Genomic DNA, 16,111 nt, shown 5'->3' with positions numbered 1-16,111 from the left:
CGATACAAACTGTGAGGGACTGCAGCAAGCCCGCCCAGCGGCTCAAAGCCTCAAAGTGTCTTGGCAACAGCGCCTAGCATTTAGAAACACAGAGGCGATGCCCACTCCTAACGCTTCTGGCCTCAGGACAGAGAAGGGAAGCAGAGGGAGCCTGTGGTCCCGGGGCACCACAAGCGCCGGGCTGCCGTAGCTGCAGGGCTGGCTCCTCTTTTCAGGTTCATGGTGCTTTAAACAATAATAAAAGTTACTGCAGCAATCACGTGTGTCGCTGAATTTTAACATTGGACCAAAGTTCACCTATTGAAACTGAACTTTCTATTGTGATTTTTCATTTGTGAAAAACAAAGTGAACTGCAGAATTAGACCAAAATATCATATTACCCTGCATATAGGTCCGTCACATATTCACAAAAAATTACTTAATTTCTCTTTTTAGAATGGTGGAAAATAAGCATTTTCAATCTGCCTTTATCCAGAGTTAAATGTAAAAGCAACTGGTAAATCCCACAGAGAAGGGGAGGGTTGTTTTTGAGAAAACGAGCACTGCTTACAGTACTCATCCTACGTGTATCATTACATGCTTACAAGGTGACAAATTTGATTTCTTTTAATACAAGTTTTGAAGGTAACAGGATACTGTATACAAAGTGTTACTGTACCATTTCTGTCCCACAAAGGCAGAGACTGGGCCTAGCATTTTTTTAGCAGGAGAACTTAAGTAGATGCATAAAAACTACCAGCCAAAACTCACTGTAGCTACATTCACACTTACTTGTATCTACCCCGATGAATTTATTTCAACTTGACTTGATTAAAAGAGTTTTAATTGGTAGTACTCAATGAAGAAAAGCAGAAAAGTCTACCTAAATTTAATAGCATCATACTAAATTTAATACAATATTGTAAATGACCTTTATTTATGGCAAAAAACTAACATTTAAAGGACAAAAAGGTGTATATATATAAAAAAATTAAAATAAACCACTTCAGCTAGTTTCTGCCTTCATGGAATGCAGATGCCCTTTTTCCCTCTGTAACAAGCTATTGACATTTAATTCCCTTCCATTAACCTTAGAATTCTATTTCAAAATATCAGTAATTCATAACTTGAAATCAGGAAGAAAAATCTACAAAAAAATACCAAACTGTTTATCAGCATGGAGGTAAGAACTCCCAGTACACCTGATGTCACATCTCCTCCTCCCAACACAGCCTGGAAGAGCTCCCTGTGTTCTTAACAAAAACCATGATGTGGAAATAAAAATTTTGTCTTCCAGGCTCAGAGCAGGAAGAAAATAGCAAAAGCATGAGCCCTGAAATCTCAAGCTACAATCATCAATCAGCCTGTAAAATATGTCACCAGAATAAGTTAAATTATATATAGTTTTTGTATCTTTATTATATAATATAATCTATTTTTTCCTCAAATATTTACCTTGAGTTCTGTAGTGTTCTACCTATACTTTCAATTTCTTTATTATTGTCACATTCACTTTGTGAAACACTACGATTTCATGGAACAGCTAAATAAAAATGCTATTGTTGTCTAGCTCACAGTCAGTTAAGCATAATGCATCCGTGGGTGACTAAATGGACCACTCATTAAATTAACATTTCAGACTGTAATTCACAGAGACTAAAGCATAATTAAGTCTCTCTCTCCCTCTCTCGTCCTCCTGTTTCCTTTTCCCTTGATTTTGTAATCAAAGTGTGGTAGCAACCTGTTAATGCAAATATCCAGAGCCTTACCTGCTCCATTTCCAGCAGCATTTCAGGCATTGCCAAACCACAGAGGGAATTACCAGCCTAGGAAATCACTGCAGTTCAACTGTGCACTTATTCCTTTGCTGTGCCTGCAGAGCACATGGACTGAGAGCAGCACTGGCTCTGCTGACCTATGAAGCCAAAACACAAATCCAAGCCCTACATCACGTGTGGCTCTGAATCCTGTTAAGCTTTTGGTCTGGTCCCAGTGGTACCATTTAAGCAGCTCAGTATGAGCTTAAATTTTTACCTCATAACAGCCAGCATGAGCCAGCACAGCCATTGTGTGTGTAAGATCCATTCAAAGCACTGGCACTGAGTCTTATACAGTTTGTCTTTTATAGCAAACAGTGGGAGGGTTCTAATTAGGTCAGGCAGGTTGAGAATTCTAAGAGCTCTTCATTTTACATTTTAACTAAACACAGCCCAGCTCTTGCTACAATACAGCAAGATGAATGATCAGAGAAATAACTTTGTTTTAAATCATGGATTTTTCAATTAAAAAAAAAAAATCTTCTGCAACATGAAAGTAATGGATTCCTGCAGTGAATACATAAGTCAGTTGAGCTACAAATGTCAAGGTTTTAGTTTTTAATGCTTCATTGCATATGTGCATGAAAGTGGTAAAGCCTCCTAGAACTGAAGCTGAAAAAACCCCTCAATTTCCCCTTGACTTCCACCCTTTGCTTCTCTCCCCACTCTGCTCCACATGATTTATCAATGTTTTAAAGCTCAAAGATCACCCTTGCTGTAGGGCTAGCAGAATTATTTGCTGGAGTTTCCTTTTCTTCTGGCAATATAAGCATACTCATGCCAGCAACCAGATGTAGCAACCCTAAAAGCCCAGTCATGTGACACCTACCATTTTTGGCTTCCCTTGGCATATTTGTACCTTCTGTCAAAAAACTCTTGCTAATTTGACATAGGACATGTCAATCACCAAAAATTAGTCAAAAAAAAAAACAAAAACAAAAACCCAGAAAAAAAAAGTACCTTATCTTAGTGTCTCCATTTTTATGTTTTGAGTTTTTGAGTTTGGTGGAACCTTTCATTAACATTCAGACAAATGCCTGTTTCCTCTACAATTTTTTTACTCCATTTACATCTTTCAGACAAGAAAACCTTCATTTTTTTTCTCCACAAAAAGAGAACTCCAGTATAATATACTTCTAGCAACTTCTTTATCAAAATGTCTCTCAACACTTTGGGCTGCTAAATTGAATACCAAGTGCTCTTTTAATTAAAACTCTTGAAGCTAATCCTCATCCTCAGTCTTCAGAGGATCAAGTAATCCAGCAAATACACAAAGATGACATTAACAGACAACATCTATCAACTTCTTTCCTTGGACTTAATGTGCATTTTTTGTATATAATTTCCTAGGAATTATGAGGTCTGTGTAAACTCACAATGTCAGCATAAATGGCAATAAATTCTACCAGCTAAGCTTTGGGTACTGCCTCTGCAGCACCTCTGTGCAAGATAGCTGCACAGACATAACAAAAACACAGTTCCACCTTTGACTTAAATTCAGTACTTACTTCTGTATTAAGAAATAAGAGAATTTCGGGTTGTATATGTTGTACAGTTCAGCTAAATAATTTCCCTAAGACTAGAGAATATGTATGTAGTTTTTGAAGCAAGGCTGACACTGGGCTTTGTTATGAAGACAAGACTAGAAAAAAGAACATTAGATGAATCCCACTGTAATGTCATTTTGGGTTTTATCCCTGGTTTGCAAAGGAAATGGACAAATCCTTTCATTTAAATTTTTTATTGTGCTAAAATAGTCTTGATTTTAAATGCAGTTAAACAGATTCTTTCCCCCTTGCCACAGTTCCAGTCTGTACAATGCATGTGAGTACAGTGGATGTCCTCCCACCCAAGTGAGACAAGTTTGGTTGTTATTCCCTGTCACTGTAGCACTGATCACTTACAACAGCTGGCTACAAAGATTTTGTGGCAATTTAAGAGTCTAGTGGAAACAACATTGCTCTTAAGACACTAATCTTCGTCACAGTACACAAATGTTTAGATAAATGCAGTCAATTTGACTTTGACCTGAAAATGCTCTTCTGAAGATCAGTAGCTGCAACACCTAGCCCCAGGATTTAAATTTGCACATACTGAATATAGATCCCACACAATATCAAAATTAAGTGTACAGTCTCATTTTCTACACTGGTTCTATAGTATGTAGGCCACAGAAGTAGAAGGGTCTCTTAGCAGTATTGTTGCCATTGGTACCAAAGCGGGCTATAAGCAGCAAAATTAATTTAACATAGAATTGTATGCATTAGAAAAAAATTTAAAAATATATAAAAATCAAAAAACTTAACTGAAGCCTGATTTCATTTGTAATCTTGTTCTCCAGTGCTTATTCACCTTTTCCAAACTTTAAATGCTTTGTTCAAAACTGAACTAAGCAGCTTCAGCATATCCAAAAAGTGCAACACTGAACACTTTTCAGAATTCATGCCTGCAATGTTGTTACCAGGAGTCAGGAACATGCATTCATGTGTTGCTTCTCAGTAAAACGTAGTTTTTCTAAAAGTACATAATTTTAGATCATTTTGCTAGGGCTCCTACTGATTTGTATTATATACAGCATCCAAGTTCACCTTGAAGAAGCAGCCTGCCGAAATCTCCTGTAGCACGTGAATTTATGGGTGATTTATTTTCTTAATACCAAGAAGACTTCAAATTTTGTTTTTATTACCTGTAATAGAAAAATGTTATGACATTTGAGTTTTTCACTATTGCTCCCACCACATGAAATAATTTCTTGTCTCCTGGGGCACAGAAGGTCCTACGCTGAATCTTACAGGTAAGCCAGGATTTCAGACCTTGGAACAGACACACTAACAAAACTCTCTCCCCTACCCTGCTTCCCTTGGTGCGTCCTCATGCGCTCCATCTTTTCCTCCACTCCACATTTATCAGCAGACCTTTTGCATCTTCCCTTGACACCTGCAGTGGTGTAGGGTCCTGCCAGGTAGCAGCTAAAGAACCAGGGTGCAAAGGTCTGGCTGAGCCACTTGTACCCCATGACCTGTGCAGGAGGCACTTCCTGTCACCTCATCAGCTGTAACATGTGAGCTGGTGACAGAAGGAAAATGGCTCTGCTGTCTGACCTGGCACACCACCTGCTCCTGTCAGATTGTAAGGATCTGGGCTGGAAGGCACAGTAGCAAACTGTACACTGGGAGTGCCCCATTGATGCAGCCTCCAACATCTGCTGTGGAACAAGACATGCCATTCACCTCCCCCAGACGCAGCAGACTATGCAAGACTCTCATACCTTCTTTGTTTAAGCTTAAGAGGCACAAAGGCTACATCAATATCAAACTTACCTTCTTTTAGAGGTGTTTTTGGAGGAATATTTTCCTTGCTATCATGCTGGAAAGCTTTGGAAGGATCAAAACGCTTAATGCCCTGTACTGCACACAGCTGCTCCTGAAGATGTCTGTTGGTTTGCTTTTCCTTGGCTAGCAATGCACGCAATTTTGAGACTTCCTGGAGAAAACAATGCTTGGATGTTAGATGAAGAACAGGAGAAGAGGCTGCTTCATCATTTACTGAGGGGGCCATTTTATCTAATGCTAAACATACAGACAATGACTGGTGGCATTAAAACCCAACCCAAACATACAGGTGTAGAGAAACCAGCAGCAAGGTACAGGTACAGCGTAACACCACTAAGCTATATGGCAGTCTGAAACTTTCAGCAGACTGTTTATTAAGTCTAGGACCCCAAAAAAAGGTATGAAAAGCCAACCAAACTAAGAGTAGAGGTACTTATTTGTACTGCTGATCCCTCTTGTATGTTGTAAGTTCAGTCAAAAATTCAAAAACAGATTCTCTTGGCTTTTCTGAAGGCTGGTGGTTTATTGTAATCTGCTTCATGCAGGGAATTTAAGCACAGAAATAAGTAGCTTGCAGGATTAGTCTATAAATATTTACAGCAACAAACAAAAGCATCAAGCACATTAGTAACTTGCAGATTTCTAATTTTTCATTTCACAAACCTGCTTCAGGTGGGCATTGTCTTCCTTCAACTTCATAACATGCTTGATTTTTTGCTTCATGTTCTGGTGGCCAAGTAGTTTAGCATATGCATCACTCAGTTTATTCAGTTCTTCTTGGGCTGCCCCATGCTCCTCCAGGAGCGCATTCTTCTCAGCCTCAAAAGCATCTAGTTGTTGCTGAAATACATTTGAATGTCTTAGAAATCTTTCAACTAAGCGTAACTTTTTACTGAACTGAAATCTACCAAGGAAGATTAGTTTGGGAAGGGGAATAGCTGGCTCATTGGATAGTAACTTAGGAAACCACTGCAGAATAAGTGCCTTGGAATGGGAAGTAGCATATTTACTTTCAAGAGTACAACTTGAGCCAACTGCAAAAGTCTTATGTCAACAGATACTAACAAACACCTCCTTCACAACACACCTGAAAAGGCTTAACTTTGTTATGTAAATCTTCATACAGTTTACGCCAGGTCTGGATCTCTTTCTTTAAGCTAGAGGTCACATCTTCACTTACGGTTTTCCTAAAAAGAAGTGGAGTTTCATTATGTTCCTTGTTAGCTCTCAGCACTTCTTCCCAATAAAACTTGGATGTGCCATAATATGCAGTTCTAGTTTGAGAAAGTCACCTTAATCTTTCTGCTTCAAGTTCTCTTTTCAGATCTTCAGTTTGCTCCTCAAGTTTTTCCTGAAGTTTAGTCATTTGAGCAAGGCAAGACTCTTTTGTTCTCTGTTTTTCTGCTTCTTTTAGTGCAAGCTTGGTCTGGACTTCTAAAAGCATCCTGAGGAAAACACCATAATCTCTTAATGAGCCCTTGATTTTTATTTTTTTTTCCCACTACACTAAATCTAAAACCTACAAGTAAATATGGTTGAAAAGCTGTTAGTAGAACTGAAATAAAAATTTGCACAAACAGTGCCACAAACAAAACAGTAGTACAGAAGGCAATTAAGATGAACAACATTTTTAACTTTTCCTATAAGCAGTCCTTTTGAAGCACAAAAAGATCATATTGCTCATTTAAGGTTGTTCAACGCCAGCAGCTTTTAGCTGGGATAGTTTAGCGGTTAGGCTTTACATGCAGAGATTTGCTCCAGCAGGAACTAACCAAGACTGTTCAGTGTGGATGTATGCAAGATTTCAAAAACCCTACAACTAAAAGCAATGACCCCTCTTCAGCCCCAGCTGTTTGTTCCATCCCTTCCCTGCCACCTCAACCAGGAAATACCTCTTCAGTTTTTCTTTTACCAGCTCTAATGGAAACTGGAGACATTAAGCAGGTGGGAGGAAAGAAAGGGGAGCATCTTAACCAGCACAGAACCATAGGGAACATAGATCACTGAACTGCTGTTAGTCAGCCAGAGAAGCACGTCCTCAGCTACTGGCCTAACACAACTTCTTGGGTATTATTTCACATCAGCTGCACTGTGGTGCCTCATATTAGGCAGAGAGAGAACCTCAGTTTACATCATCACAGTGTGGCAATTCATGGATGGTTAATTGGCATTTGCTTGTGAGCAGAACTTGAGGTGACATCATTCAGACTGGAGTGGCAAAGAGTAAGTTCTGCATTAAGTATTTGTCTCCCCTGGGGATCTTATTTGCAGAGCAGTCACTGCAACTGGTATTTCTGAAACAGACTATTCCAACATATTTCATTCAAGTATTTTCCTCTTCCTCTGTGTTCCACATATAGACAAAAGTCAAAATAACTGATTGGACAGACCTAATGCATATAAACTTAGTAAATTTTGTCTGTCAGTATTTTCAACCTTGTGCACTGGGAAAAGCAAGAAACTACTGCTTACACCAAATACTGATCTGATCTTGTAGAGCATCACATGAAGTTCTAGTTAGAAAGCCAAGTCTTAGTTTGTGTTCCTTAGCTTATGGAAAAGTTTGTCTGTGTAGTACCTTGCACATTCTTCGTTTGCTTTGTTTTTAGTGTATTCTGCTTCTTGAAGCAACTGCAGATTCTCTTGGCCTACTTTTTTTAGGTTGGCAACTTCTTCTCGCAGAGAGGTATTCTCCAGTTTAAAATTGCAAATTTCTTCAGCTGATGCTTTCTTGTAGCTGGTATTACAGTACAAATGAGAAAAATCTTATTACTTCAGGCAAAATACAGACTGACGTGTTTACACCTTACAAGAGCAATACAAGCTCATGCTAGCAAGTATCAAGGATTTTATACTCTGAAGATATGGCAGCATACAGGCACTGATGAATCCAAAGGTAAGAAAGAAACCACAACACAAAGTTCCATAAAGCCATAAGCAGTAACACTACAATGAATTCTATGATACAGATACTACCACATTTTTGTAGGTATTTTAAAACACAAGACCTACTCTATCTGAAGGTTATTTCAAACAGCAAAGCTCCTACTGTCTGTAGTTGGCATTGGCAAATATCCCACAGGATCCTTCATGGGTGAAGGATCACGCATACCTAGTAGTAACAGTATCACTTTTTACATACTTTCACAACCTGAATATTTTAAGGTAAAAAACTTGCAGTAACTGTATGAAACTATTCTCAATTCAGTGCAAATTTTGATTCTAAACAAGTCTTTTTGCAAGACATTTCAGTGCCAAGAACACCATCACTAGTTACAAATCTCATTGTGATTTAAAAGCACTTAACACCTCCAATTGGTTACATTTTGGAAGAAGAAATATCCAACTTCCTGAACTAGACAGTGATACTGTCACTATACTTGCCTAGTGCTCAGTAAATAAATTCTTAATGCCACCAAATACCATCACAAAATCCTCTGCTCTACTGCCATGCCAACACTCATATGGTGTGAAGTACCAAGACACATAAACGAACAGTACATTTTATTGTCATCTTAGAGATAATCCCTGTCCTATACATTAATAAAACTTAAATACCTTTCAAAGTCAGCAACAGCCTTTCCAAGTTTCTGTAGTGTATTGCTGTGCTCTTCTTGGATTTGCAATACAGCACTGCTATGCATTTCCTTGATTTGCTCCAACTCTGCATTCTTCCTGAAATAAAAATTCAGCATTGCACACTGGAGAGAAGTATGTCTGAATGTATCACCAAATGCTGCTATCAGTTACAGAAGGCTTGAAGCAGCAGCAATAAATTCATTGTGACAAACCAGTAACTTCTCACATACTAAAGCACAATCTTCACAAATAGGTATTATTAATGATTTCCCCTCCCCTTAACTTTCCAAGGGAGTTATAGAATAGACTGAAGACCCAATAGTAAACTTAAACAAGAAACAACTGGCTTGAAAATCTTTTTGTCATTGCCTTCTCCAGGACAGAAACAGCCAGTACAACATGCACAAAGCTTACCCAGCACAGCAAGGTCAGAGCACTACAATACCAGCCTTTCAAGCAAATCCCAACTGCCTTTTTTTTTTTGTGTGTGTGTTAAATTACAACAATGTAAAACTGACTCAAGTTACTATTGACACTGACTCAAGTTACTACTGCTAGTGATTAGATCTCATCACTATTAGTAATCAACAATCAACAAGAAATAACTTCAGATCTGCTCAGGCCTCTAAAACCTGAATTGGGCTCAGAAGCTCTGTTTACACTACTGATTTAACGTTCTTCCTTTCAAAGCTTTAGAATCAGAAAATTTCTTTCACAAACCCTGTCAACTTTTCTTCCATCTGTGCAAGTTCAAGACGTTGAGATTTGATTTCTTGTTCCAATCGCTTCACCAACTTTTCAGCTTTCTTTTCCTTTGCATGCAATTTATTCAGCTCCTTCATGGTATCATTCAGCTCTTCTTCCAGAAGATGTCTCTCACTTGTTACTTCCTCTTCAAACTCCAGTAACTTCTGCTGCATTGATGCAGATGACTCCTGCATGCCAGAGTACCACAGATTTTAAAACTACCAGTACTTTCTGGGTAGTAGAGGGCTAGTTTTCAGCGTTTAAACTTCAAATCTATGGGAAGAACCAAAACCTCCATCCCACCAGCAATGATTCTCAGACCTATTAGACCACACAAGTTACTGCAGGCCAGTACCCACTTTGCCATGATAACCTAACTGTGGAATGCACATCTCATGCGTAATCCAAACAAGAATTTTTAGTGCCAATCCTTGAGATTACAACCTATTTTTAGACTTACTTATAGTCTGTATTTACCTTCTCTTGCTGCAGCTGAGAGATGACCTCCTCATGCTTCTGAAGCAGTTTTTCGTGTTCTTGTTCTGCCAAATCAATTTTTTTTTTCAGGTCTTCTATTTCAGCATTCATACTCAGGAACTGTCCTTTGGTCTCAGAGAACTCTTTCTCTACATAGAGAAATTGTCAATAAAACACAAATTCTCTTCTCTATCTTCAAATAGGTACAATATGTATTATTCATAATACTTCCATTCCATCTTTAGTTTGTTTGTTTTTCCCTTGCCTAACTACCAAAAACACAGAAAGAAAACCCCACACAAAACAAACCCATACCTTAAACCCATCTGGAAACTCCTCAAAATTGGCTCGAGGTATACCACTTTAAAATTATTTTAAACAGCAGGAGTGTTTGGACCAAGCAATTGGCCTTCACCAGAAGAGCATATGGCTGGGGAAAACAACTACATGAGTTCCCCAAAGTTTCTTCCACAAACTAGTACACAGAAGGCAGCTGGTACAGAAAACTGAGTACATATCTCAGATTGCAGAGTTGCTGGTGTAGGGAGAGAAGGAGTAAGGAGGTGAAGATGGGATCCTTGCCATATTCCCAACACCTCAATGAACCTGTACACAAGCTGTTAGCAGTGAATTCACACAATATTATACTGCTTCTCAATGAAGAATAAGGAACAAGAACTTAAGTGTTCACCTTTCAGATTAAGGCCACTCCTACAATTTTCATTGTGTACTATCTACCCAAGTTACCCTCCATGGAAACACCAATTCAGATTTAACAGATGTCAGATGTGAAGGGATTTCCCTGTTGTTAAAAATATGCCTTGGTGTTTCTAGCTGGAGCTCAGAGACTTCTCATTTGGAACAAACCAGTCTAAATTGACATTTTAGAAAAAACCTATTTGAGATGCTTTAAGGCATGTGAGTAATCCCACATATGGAACAGTGTACAAGAACTAACAATTACCTTTCTCTTGTTGAAGCAGTTGACACCTCTCATTAAGTTCTTTCATCAATTTACATGATTCTTCCTCTTTTGTTTTGAGGGTATTCTTCAGGATCTCAATATCTTGGTCTTTCTTACTCAGTGTCTCCTCCATCTGGGCGACTTCCAGTTTGTATTTCTCAGCTGTTTCTGCAACACTACTGTAGAAGAAAATTCAGGCACTTGTTACCACTAAATTTTGTTCGTAAGCTTACACATCAACACAAAGGAAAATGCTTAGGATTGTTGGTTTCCAAAAGGAAAACTAACTTCTTGAGAACAATTTGTTGTTACCTGAGCTCCGTGATATATTCCAGAAGTTTTTCAGTGTCAGACTTTTCTTCAACTTTCTCTCTCGCAGTAGCAGACCTAAAACCAGACAGTTTTTATGACAGATATATTTAAACAAATTCAGAGTTAATTAGTAACACACTTTCATCTCCCAGTTTGGCTGAAAAACTGATATTGGCTCTAAGAGGTGATTCTTCCCTCTTTTCATACCTGTTCCAGACAGTCTTCTCATTTGTAGTAAAGATGCTAAGCCGCATTTTGCCACGAGCAATATGCTACAAACATAATGCATTAACATAATGCAGCTTTTGTAGCAAATTATCATCTCCTCCCTTTGTGACCTGCACTACCTGCATTATTACCTTTGTGTACGTTAACAGCCAAGTTTGTGCTGCAGTGCCAGTTGTGCCAATCTGACATCAAACACAGCTTGGAAGTTCATTTTTCCTAGGTCACTATCCTCAGCAACAGGCTACACATTAGTGCACTGTTCCTGTACAGCACATGACATTTTTTGGGCAGAATAGAAAGCGCTGTGTTAGAACTCACTCTCCATCTACACAGAGCTGCTGAAGCTGAGACTCCGCAGTTGCCTTTCTTGAGAGCACATGTCTACATCAAAGCAGCTCTGAAGGCACCACAATGGCTCTTCAATGCACTCCTCTGGAAAGCATGAATGCGTTTATCAAATCCATGCCAAATGCCTGGCTGCTAAATTAGGATTTCAGCTCCTGCTCTAATGCTTTTCTATTCTTGCTTATTCCTAACTTAGTAGTCTAAAGAGTCAGAAATATCCTATCCATACAAATGTCCTCCTCCAACCTGAACCACAATTCTGTTCTAAAGACGTATGTCTTCCCTCTCCACCCCATACCCAAGAAAACCCCACCCATACCACACTGGAGGACAAAGGGTTGACATGATACAGTTTATCTTTTGGAAAAAGATTAGATACACTAGAGAAGCAATGTTTTTTATCAAACCGCAGCAGCTGTTAGAACTTCATTCCATCATATTTATTCCAGATGACAAACACTAATAATGTCTGTTCCTTCTCAGTAGGGAGGACAGCCTGTATTTTGGTTACTACAAAGGGTAAGCATGGAAACACAGCTAGGTCATCATCTCATCTAATTCCCTTCCTAGCACTTACAGTTTTTCTTGTAACTGTGCTACTTTTCCTTTTGAATGCTCTAGATTTCTCTGCACTTCCTGCAGCTTCATTTCCATGTCTTCCTGCTTTGCCAGTGCAGTCTGAAAAAAAAAACCAAACCCAAACTACATGTATTAAAATTAAAATGACATTTAATATAAAAAGAGGGCATTGTGGAAGAGACAATGGTAAACCGAAATTTAATTCATCACTACAGTTTAATGACAGCACCTACTACTGTGCTAAACGGGATTGCAAGTATCCCTCTGTAAAGATATCAGCCACTTATTAAGCAACAACCACCACCAAGAGCTTCAAACTATACTGAGGATCACTGGTTTTGTTCCTGAGCAGCTCAGAATTACTGTCCTGTGCAAATGGTCATACCTTTTCCTTAGCATCCCTCATGTTTCTGAGCTTCATCAACTCCATGCACAGGCTGCTCATTTTCTTCTGCACACCATCTTCAGACAGCTTGTTAGAAAAGAAGATAAAACCACTAAGCATTATTCCTTTGTATGAATTGCTGTTCACACAACCCTTTCCAAGCTGTTCCCCTCCCACTCTGTGTTTAGACCAGGCACAAGATCCCAAACCAGACATGCTCTATGTCAAAACAGATGCTGATCAGCAGCTAAAGCTTCCTTTTGCACAGAAAGCTCAATAACAGCAAAGGCAAAGCAAAGATGTACTTATTTGTGTGAATACCTTTGACTTCAGTAGTTCATTGCTTCTTGTTAGCTCCAAAAGCTGTTTTTTCAGGCATGCAACATTTGCCGAAAGAGAGGTTTTCTCCTGAACTGCAGCACTCAGCTTTGCTTCAATCTTAACAAAATCTTCATCCAGAGCCTGAAGTTTTTTATCCTGCTCTCCACGTTCTCTCACTAATGCACGGATCTAAAACATGAGGTGTTTTCTTTATTTCTTACTATCATTACTTTAGCCTCTCCAAGTAAACCACAGGCATAAGTATCCAAACTGTATTTACTTCCATTCAGAATATGTATCTGTAACTCTCATTCACAGGAAGGAAACAACAGAATCACCACAATTCTCTATTATTACACATGATACAATAGCAACGTTTCACCTGACTTATTTTATGCTACTGAGCCAGTACAACATGTTAAAATGAGAATAGTCTTAGCTTTAATACACAACAGAAGCAAACTCTCCTTTTTGGCTGTGACAGACAAAAAGGCAGAATGTGACATTTGAGACACAAGGCACCAATTAGCACACAGAAGTGTGCTGATACAATTTAGAGTGCCTCTTAAGCATTGAAAGTATGACAATTAGTGAGCAAAAAATCTTAGCTACAGTTAAAATCTAGCAACAGTTAAATGAAACAGAGCCTTTATGGGGTAGCCAACAGAGGACTTAGTTCTGTTTTTGAGAAGACTGACAGAATAACTGTTCGCAATCAGCCAGAATTAATGCAATTCCATTAGCTTTGTACATGCATATCTGATAATCTTTCTTTTGCACAGAGCCATTTGTAAACACTTGTATGCTGTGTGATGCAAAAGAGGCCAATTCTACCAGCTTGTATTTTTTATTATGGTAAGTGGGAAACATGACAGGATTTCACTCACATAATGTATTCATACCTCCTTCTCCAGTGCCTTCTGTTTCTTTTTCTCTTTCACAAGCATAAGATCTTTTTTAATCTTCACAATCCCATTAGCCGGCTTTGGAAAAGAGATGTGTTAGAAATCTCTAGCTTCATAGTAGCTGAATACAATTAAATACAAGAGTGGGTGCTTCATATAGACAATACTACAAAGATACATACCAAATAAAGAGCAAACCTTTGTCTCTTCCAGACAGGGCAGAAAAGTATCAGGTTAGGATGGGGTTTTTACTTTCTCATCAGCATTACTCTGAAGGGACAGCTCATAACCACAGGGACAGGAAGGTGATTAACAAAGTTGGAGACTTTAGCACCCACTAAGCTTCATAAAAACATTTTAATATCTTCACCTCAGGTTTGTTTGAAGAATTTTATCCTACATCACCAATACGTGTAAACTTAAGTAAAGTCAGGGCTATCATTTTTCAGCTTGTTAAGATATGAATCTTGAAATCCATATCCTTGCATAGGACACTGAGAACCTGTACATGCAGTACCATCCCCTCCCTGTTTCTTACACCACCAAGTTTCCACTCTGCCTTGCCCAGCCCATGAAAGAAGGAACCAAAACACCATCTCCTTAAAAAGAAAGGATCACACCGTAACTACATGGTGAGCAAGAGGAAAAGAAATCCCAACAGCATAGCACCAAATATAACAAGTTGCTCTGTAGTCCCAAGTTAATTATCGCACAATTCCCAAGGATGCAGCAATTTCATTTTTCCTGCTTAGTTACTACGAACACAGACACAACAATATGTTCCATAGTTCACTTGGGTAGGTTAATGACAATTGTATGAAGAGGCTATATTGTTTAAGCAGTCAAGAGAGATTTAGCTGGGATTTAACACTGCTACAGACACCAGAGCAGAGTCTTACCATTGATCCAAGAGATATGAGTCTCCTTGCAGTTACTGGGGTGGGTGCACTCTTCTCACTGCTCAGATTTGTCTCACCTGAAGAACGATGCAGAAGAGAATGGTGAAGGAAGAGAGTGCACATGCACATGGGGGGAAATGTAACCAAACTACACAAGGTTAATTAACTGTGTACAAAAGACAACATTCCACCTGGTTGTTAGACTATCAACCTGACAACCCCGTACCAGCTGCTTTTTTACTGCAATCAGACAGTTCAATATTAGTCATCTGGGCACTTGACAAAGTTTAGAGACAGACTGCCAGGTGACAGACAGTTTTGGTATTTCCACTTCTACCAAGTTTCCCTGCCATGATCCAGATCCATAATGTCAGTTTTGAACTGAGGGATGCTTTAGATACTAAAAATGCATTTAAAGTATCTCTAAACCCAAGGTTAATTAGTAGTTTATTTGACCTCCAGAGGCCCCCTAATTAGAAGTAGTCACATATAAAGCTATTTTTGGAAGATTCCAACAGATGTTTTTACAGCTGCTTCTTTGAGTCGGAAGGTAGACAGTGAATCTCTGCAACAGAAACCAATTTCTGAAGAGCAGAGCATTAACAGCACTAACAATTGTAGCATCTAAAGATATTTTATCATTGTGTTCTGTGCAATTTTTACTTACTCTTCTGTTTCCTAACCCCTTGACATGCTTCAGAGGACAGCAAACTTCTCGCTCCATCTGATGGCTTAACATTACGGGATCCTTGCAGGGGGGCACATGCTAGAAATGAGATTTTCAGAACAGCAAAGAACAATGAAGGTAAATTACAGGGTTTTCAGCTTCGATGAATTGAGGCTGATAACATATCTAGGGTAAACCTACAGCCAAAGTCTCACTGTGAGAGACTCGTACATCAGAAAACACTCTCGCTAGCATTGCCTCGGCCGTGACAAGCCCTGCACGTTCCTCTTACAGCGCTGTACTACGGAACTAGAGGCCAGCAAGACTTGGCACCACTTTAGTTACTACGTAAATTATACACGTTCGCTACTGTATTTGGCATGCTAGGGCTAGACACGAAGTCGGAACCTTCTACCTTAGAAGGGGACCCCCGCGAGAACCCAGAGGGTCCTCAGGCACCGCGCTTACGGGCTGCTCCTCACAGGAAGGGAGGCCCTGAGGCCGGCCCCTGGTCCCTCGAGCACCACCGAATAGCTCACCACCGCTCCCTCTGTCCCCTCTCCTCACGTACCAG

General features: G+C 39.3%; 2 protein-coding genes across 4 annotated transcripts in view; both read right to left on the bottom strand.

Annotated features, from left to right (window-relative positions):
- Positions 1–1,843, bottom strand: part of MAT2B (methionine adenosyltransferase 2B) — a 14,894-nt gene extending 13,051 nt beyond the window's left edge. The window contains exon 1 of one of the 2 annotated variants that reach the window (XM_017726534.1): positions 1,750–1,843. In XM_017726534.1, coding sequence (XP_017582023.1) covers positions 1,750–1,779 — 30 coding nt within the window. In that variant the 5' untranslated portion in view covers positions 1,780–1,843. The remainder of the gene's footprint in view (positions 1–1,749) is intronic. The other variant, XM_008644208.2, reaches the window with a different exon arrangement.
- Positions 1,844–3,522: 1,679 nt separating this feature from the next.
- Positions 3,523–15,666, bottom strand: HMMR (hyaluronan mediated motility receptor). 2 transcript variants are annotated; one of them, XM_017726533.1, is made up of 17 exons: positions 15,538–15,666; positions 14,871–14,947; positions 13,969–14,049; positions 13,067–13,255; positions 12,746–12,832; positions 12,359–12,459; positions 11,209–11,283; positions 10,897–11,075; positions 9,933–10,081; positions 9,429–9,643; positions 8,688–8,804; positions 7,708–7,866; positions 6,422–6,574; positions 6,217–6,316; positions 5,793–5,969; positions 5,118–5,280; positions 3,523–4,483 (listed from the first exon to the last, which is right to left on the bottom strand). In XM_017726533.1, the coding sequence occupies exons 2-17, from the start codon at positions 14,871–14,873 to the stop codon at positions 4,464–4,466; spliced, it is 1,968 nt and encodes a 655-aa protein (XP_017582022.1). In that variant the 5' UTR covers positions 14,874–14,947; positions 15,538–15,666; the 3' UTR covers positions 3,523–4,463. The 2 variants fall into 2 exon arrangements, with proteins under 2 accessions (XP_017582022.1, XP_017582021.1); XM_017726532.1 differs by having other exon boundaries at positions 6,310–6,316; positions 15,538–15,543.
- Positions 15,667–16,111: the final 445 nt, after the last annotated feature.

Source organism: Corvus brachyrhynchos, unplaced genomic scaffold, assembly GCF_000691975.1.
Source record: "Corvus brachyrhynchos isolate BGI_N302 unplaced genomic scaffold, ASM69197v1 scaffold262, whole genome shotgun sequence".
Taxonomy (NCBI): domain Eukaryota; kingdom Metazoa; phylum Chordata; class Aves; order Passeriformes; family Corvidae; genus Corvus; species Corvus brachyrhynchos.
The sequence above is the reverse complement of the archived record's forward strand: the minus strand, read 5'-3'. Positions and strand labels throughout refer to the sequence as shown.

Coding starts and splice junctions, on each gene's coding strand:
- HMMR (XM_017726533.1), bottom strand. Junction 12,833..13,066: donor ATGAACTACTGAAGTCAAAG/GTATTCACACAA, acceptor TTTTCTAACAAG/CTGTCTGAAGATGGTGTGCA. Junction 8,805..9,428: donor ATGGAAGAAAAGTTGACAGG/GTTTGTGAAAGA, acceptor TTTTTATTTCAG/GAAGAATGCAGAGTTGGAGC.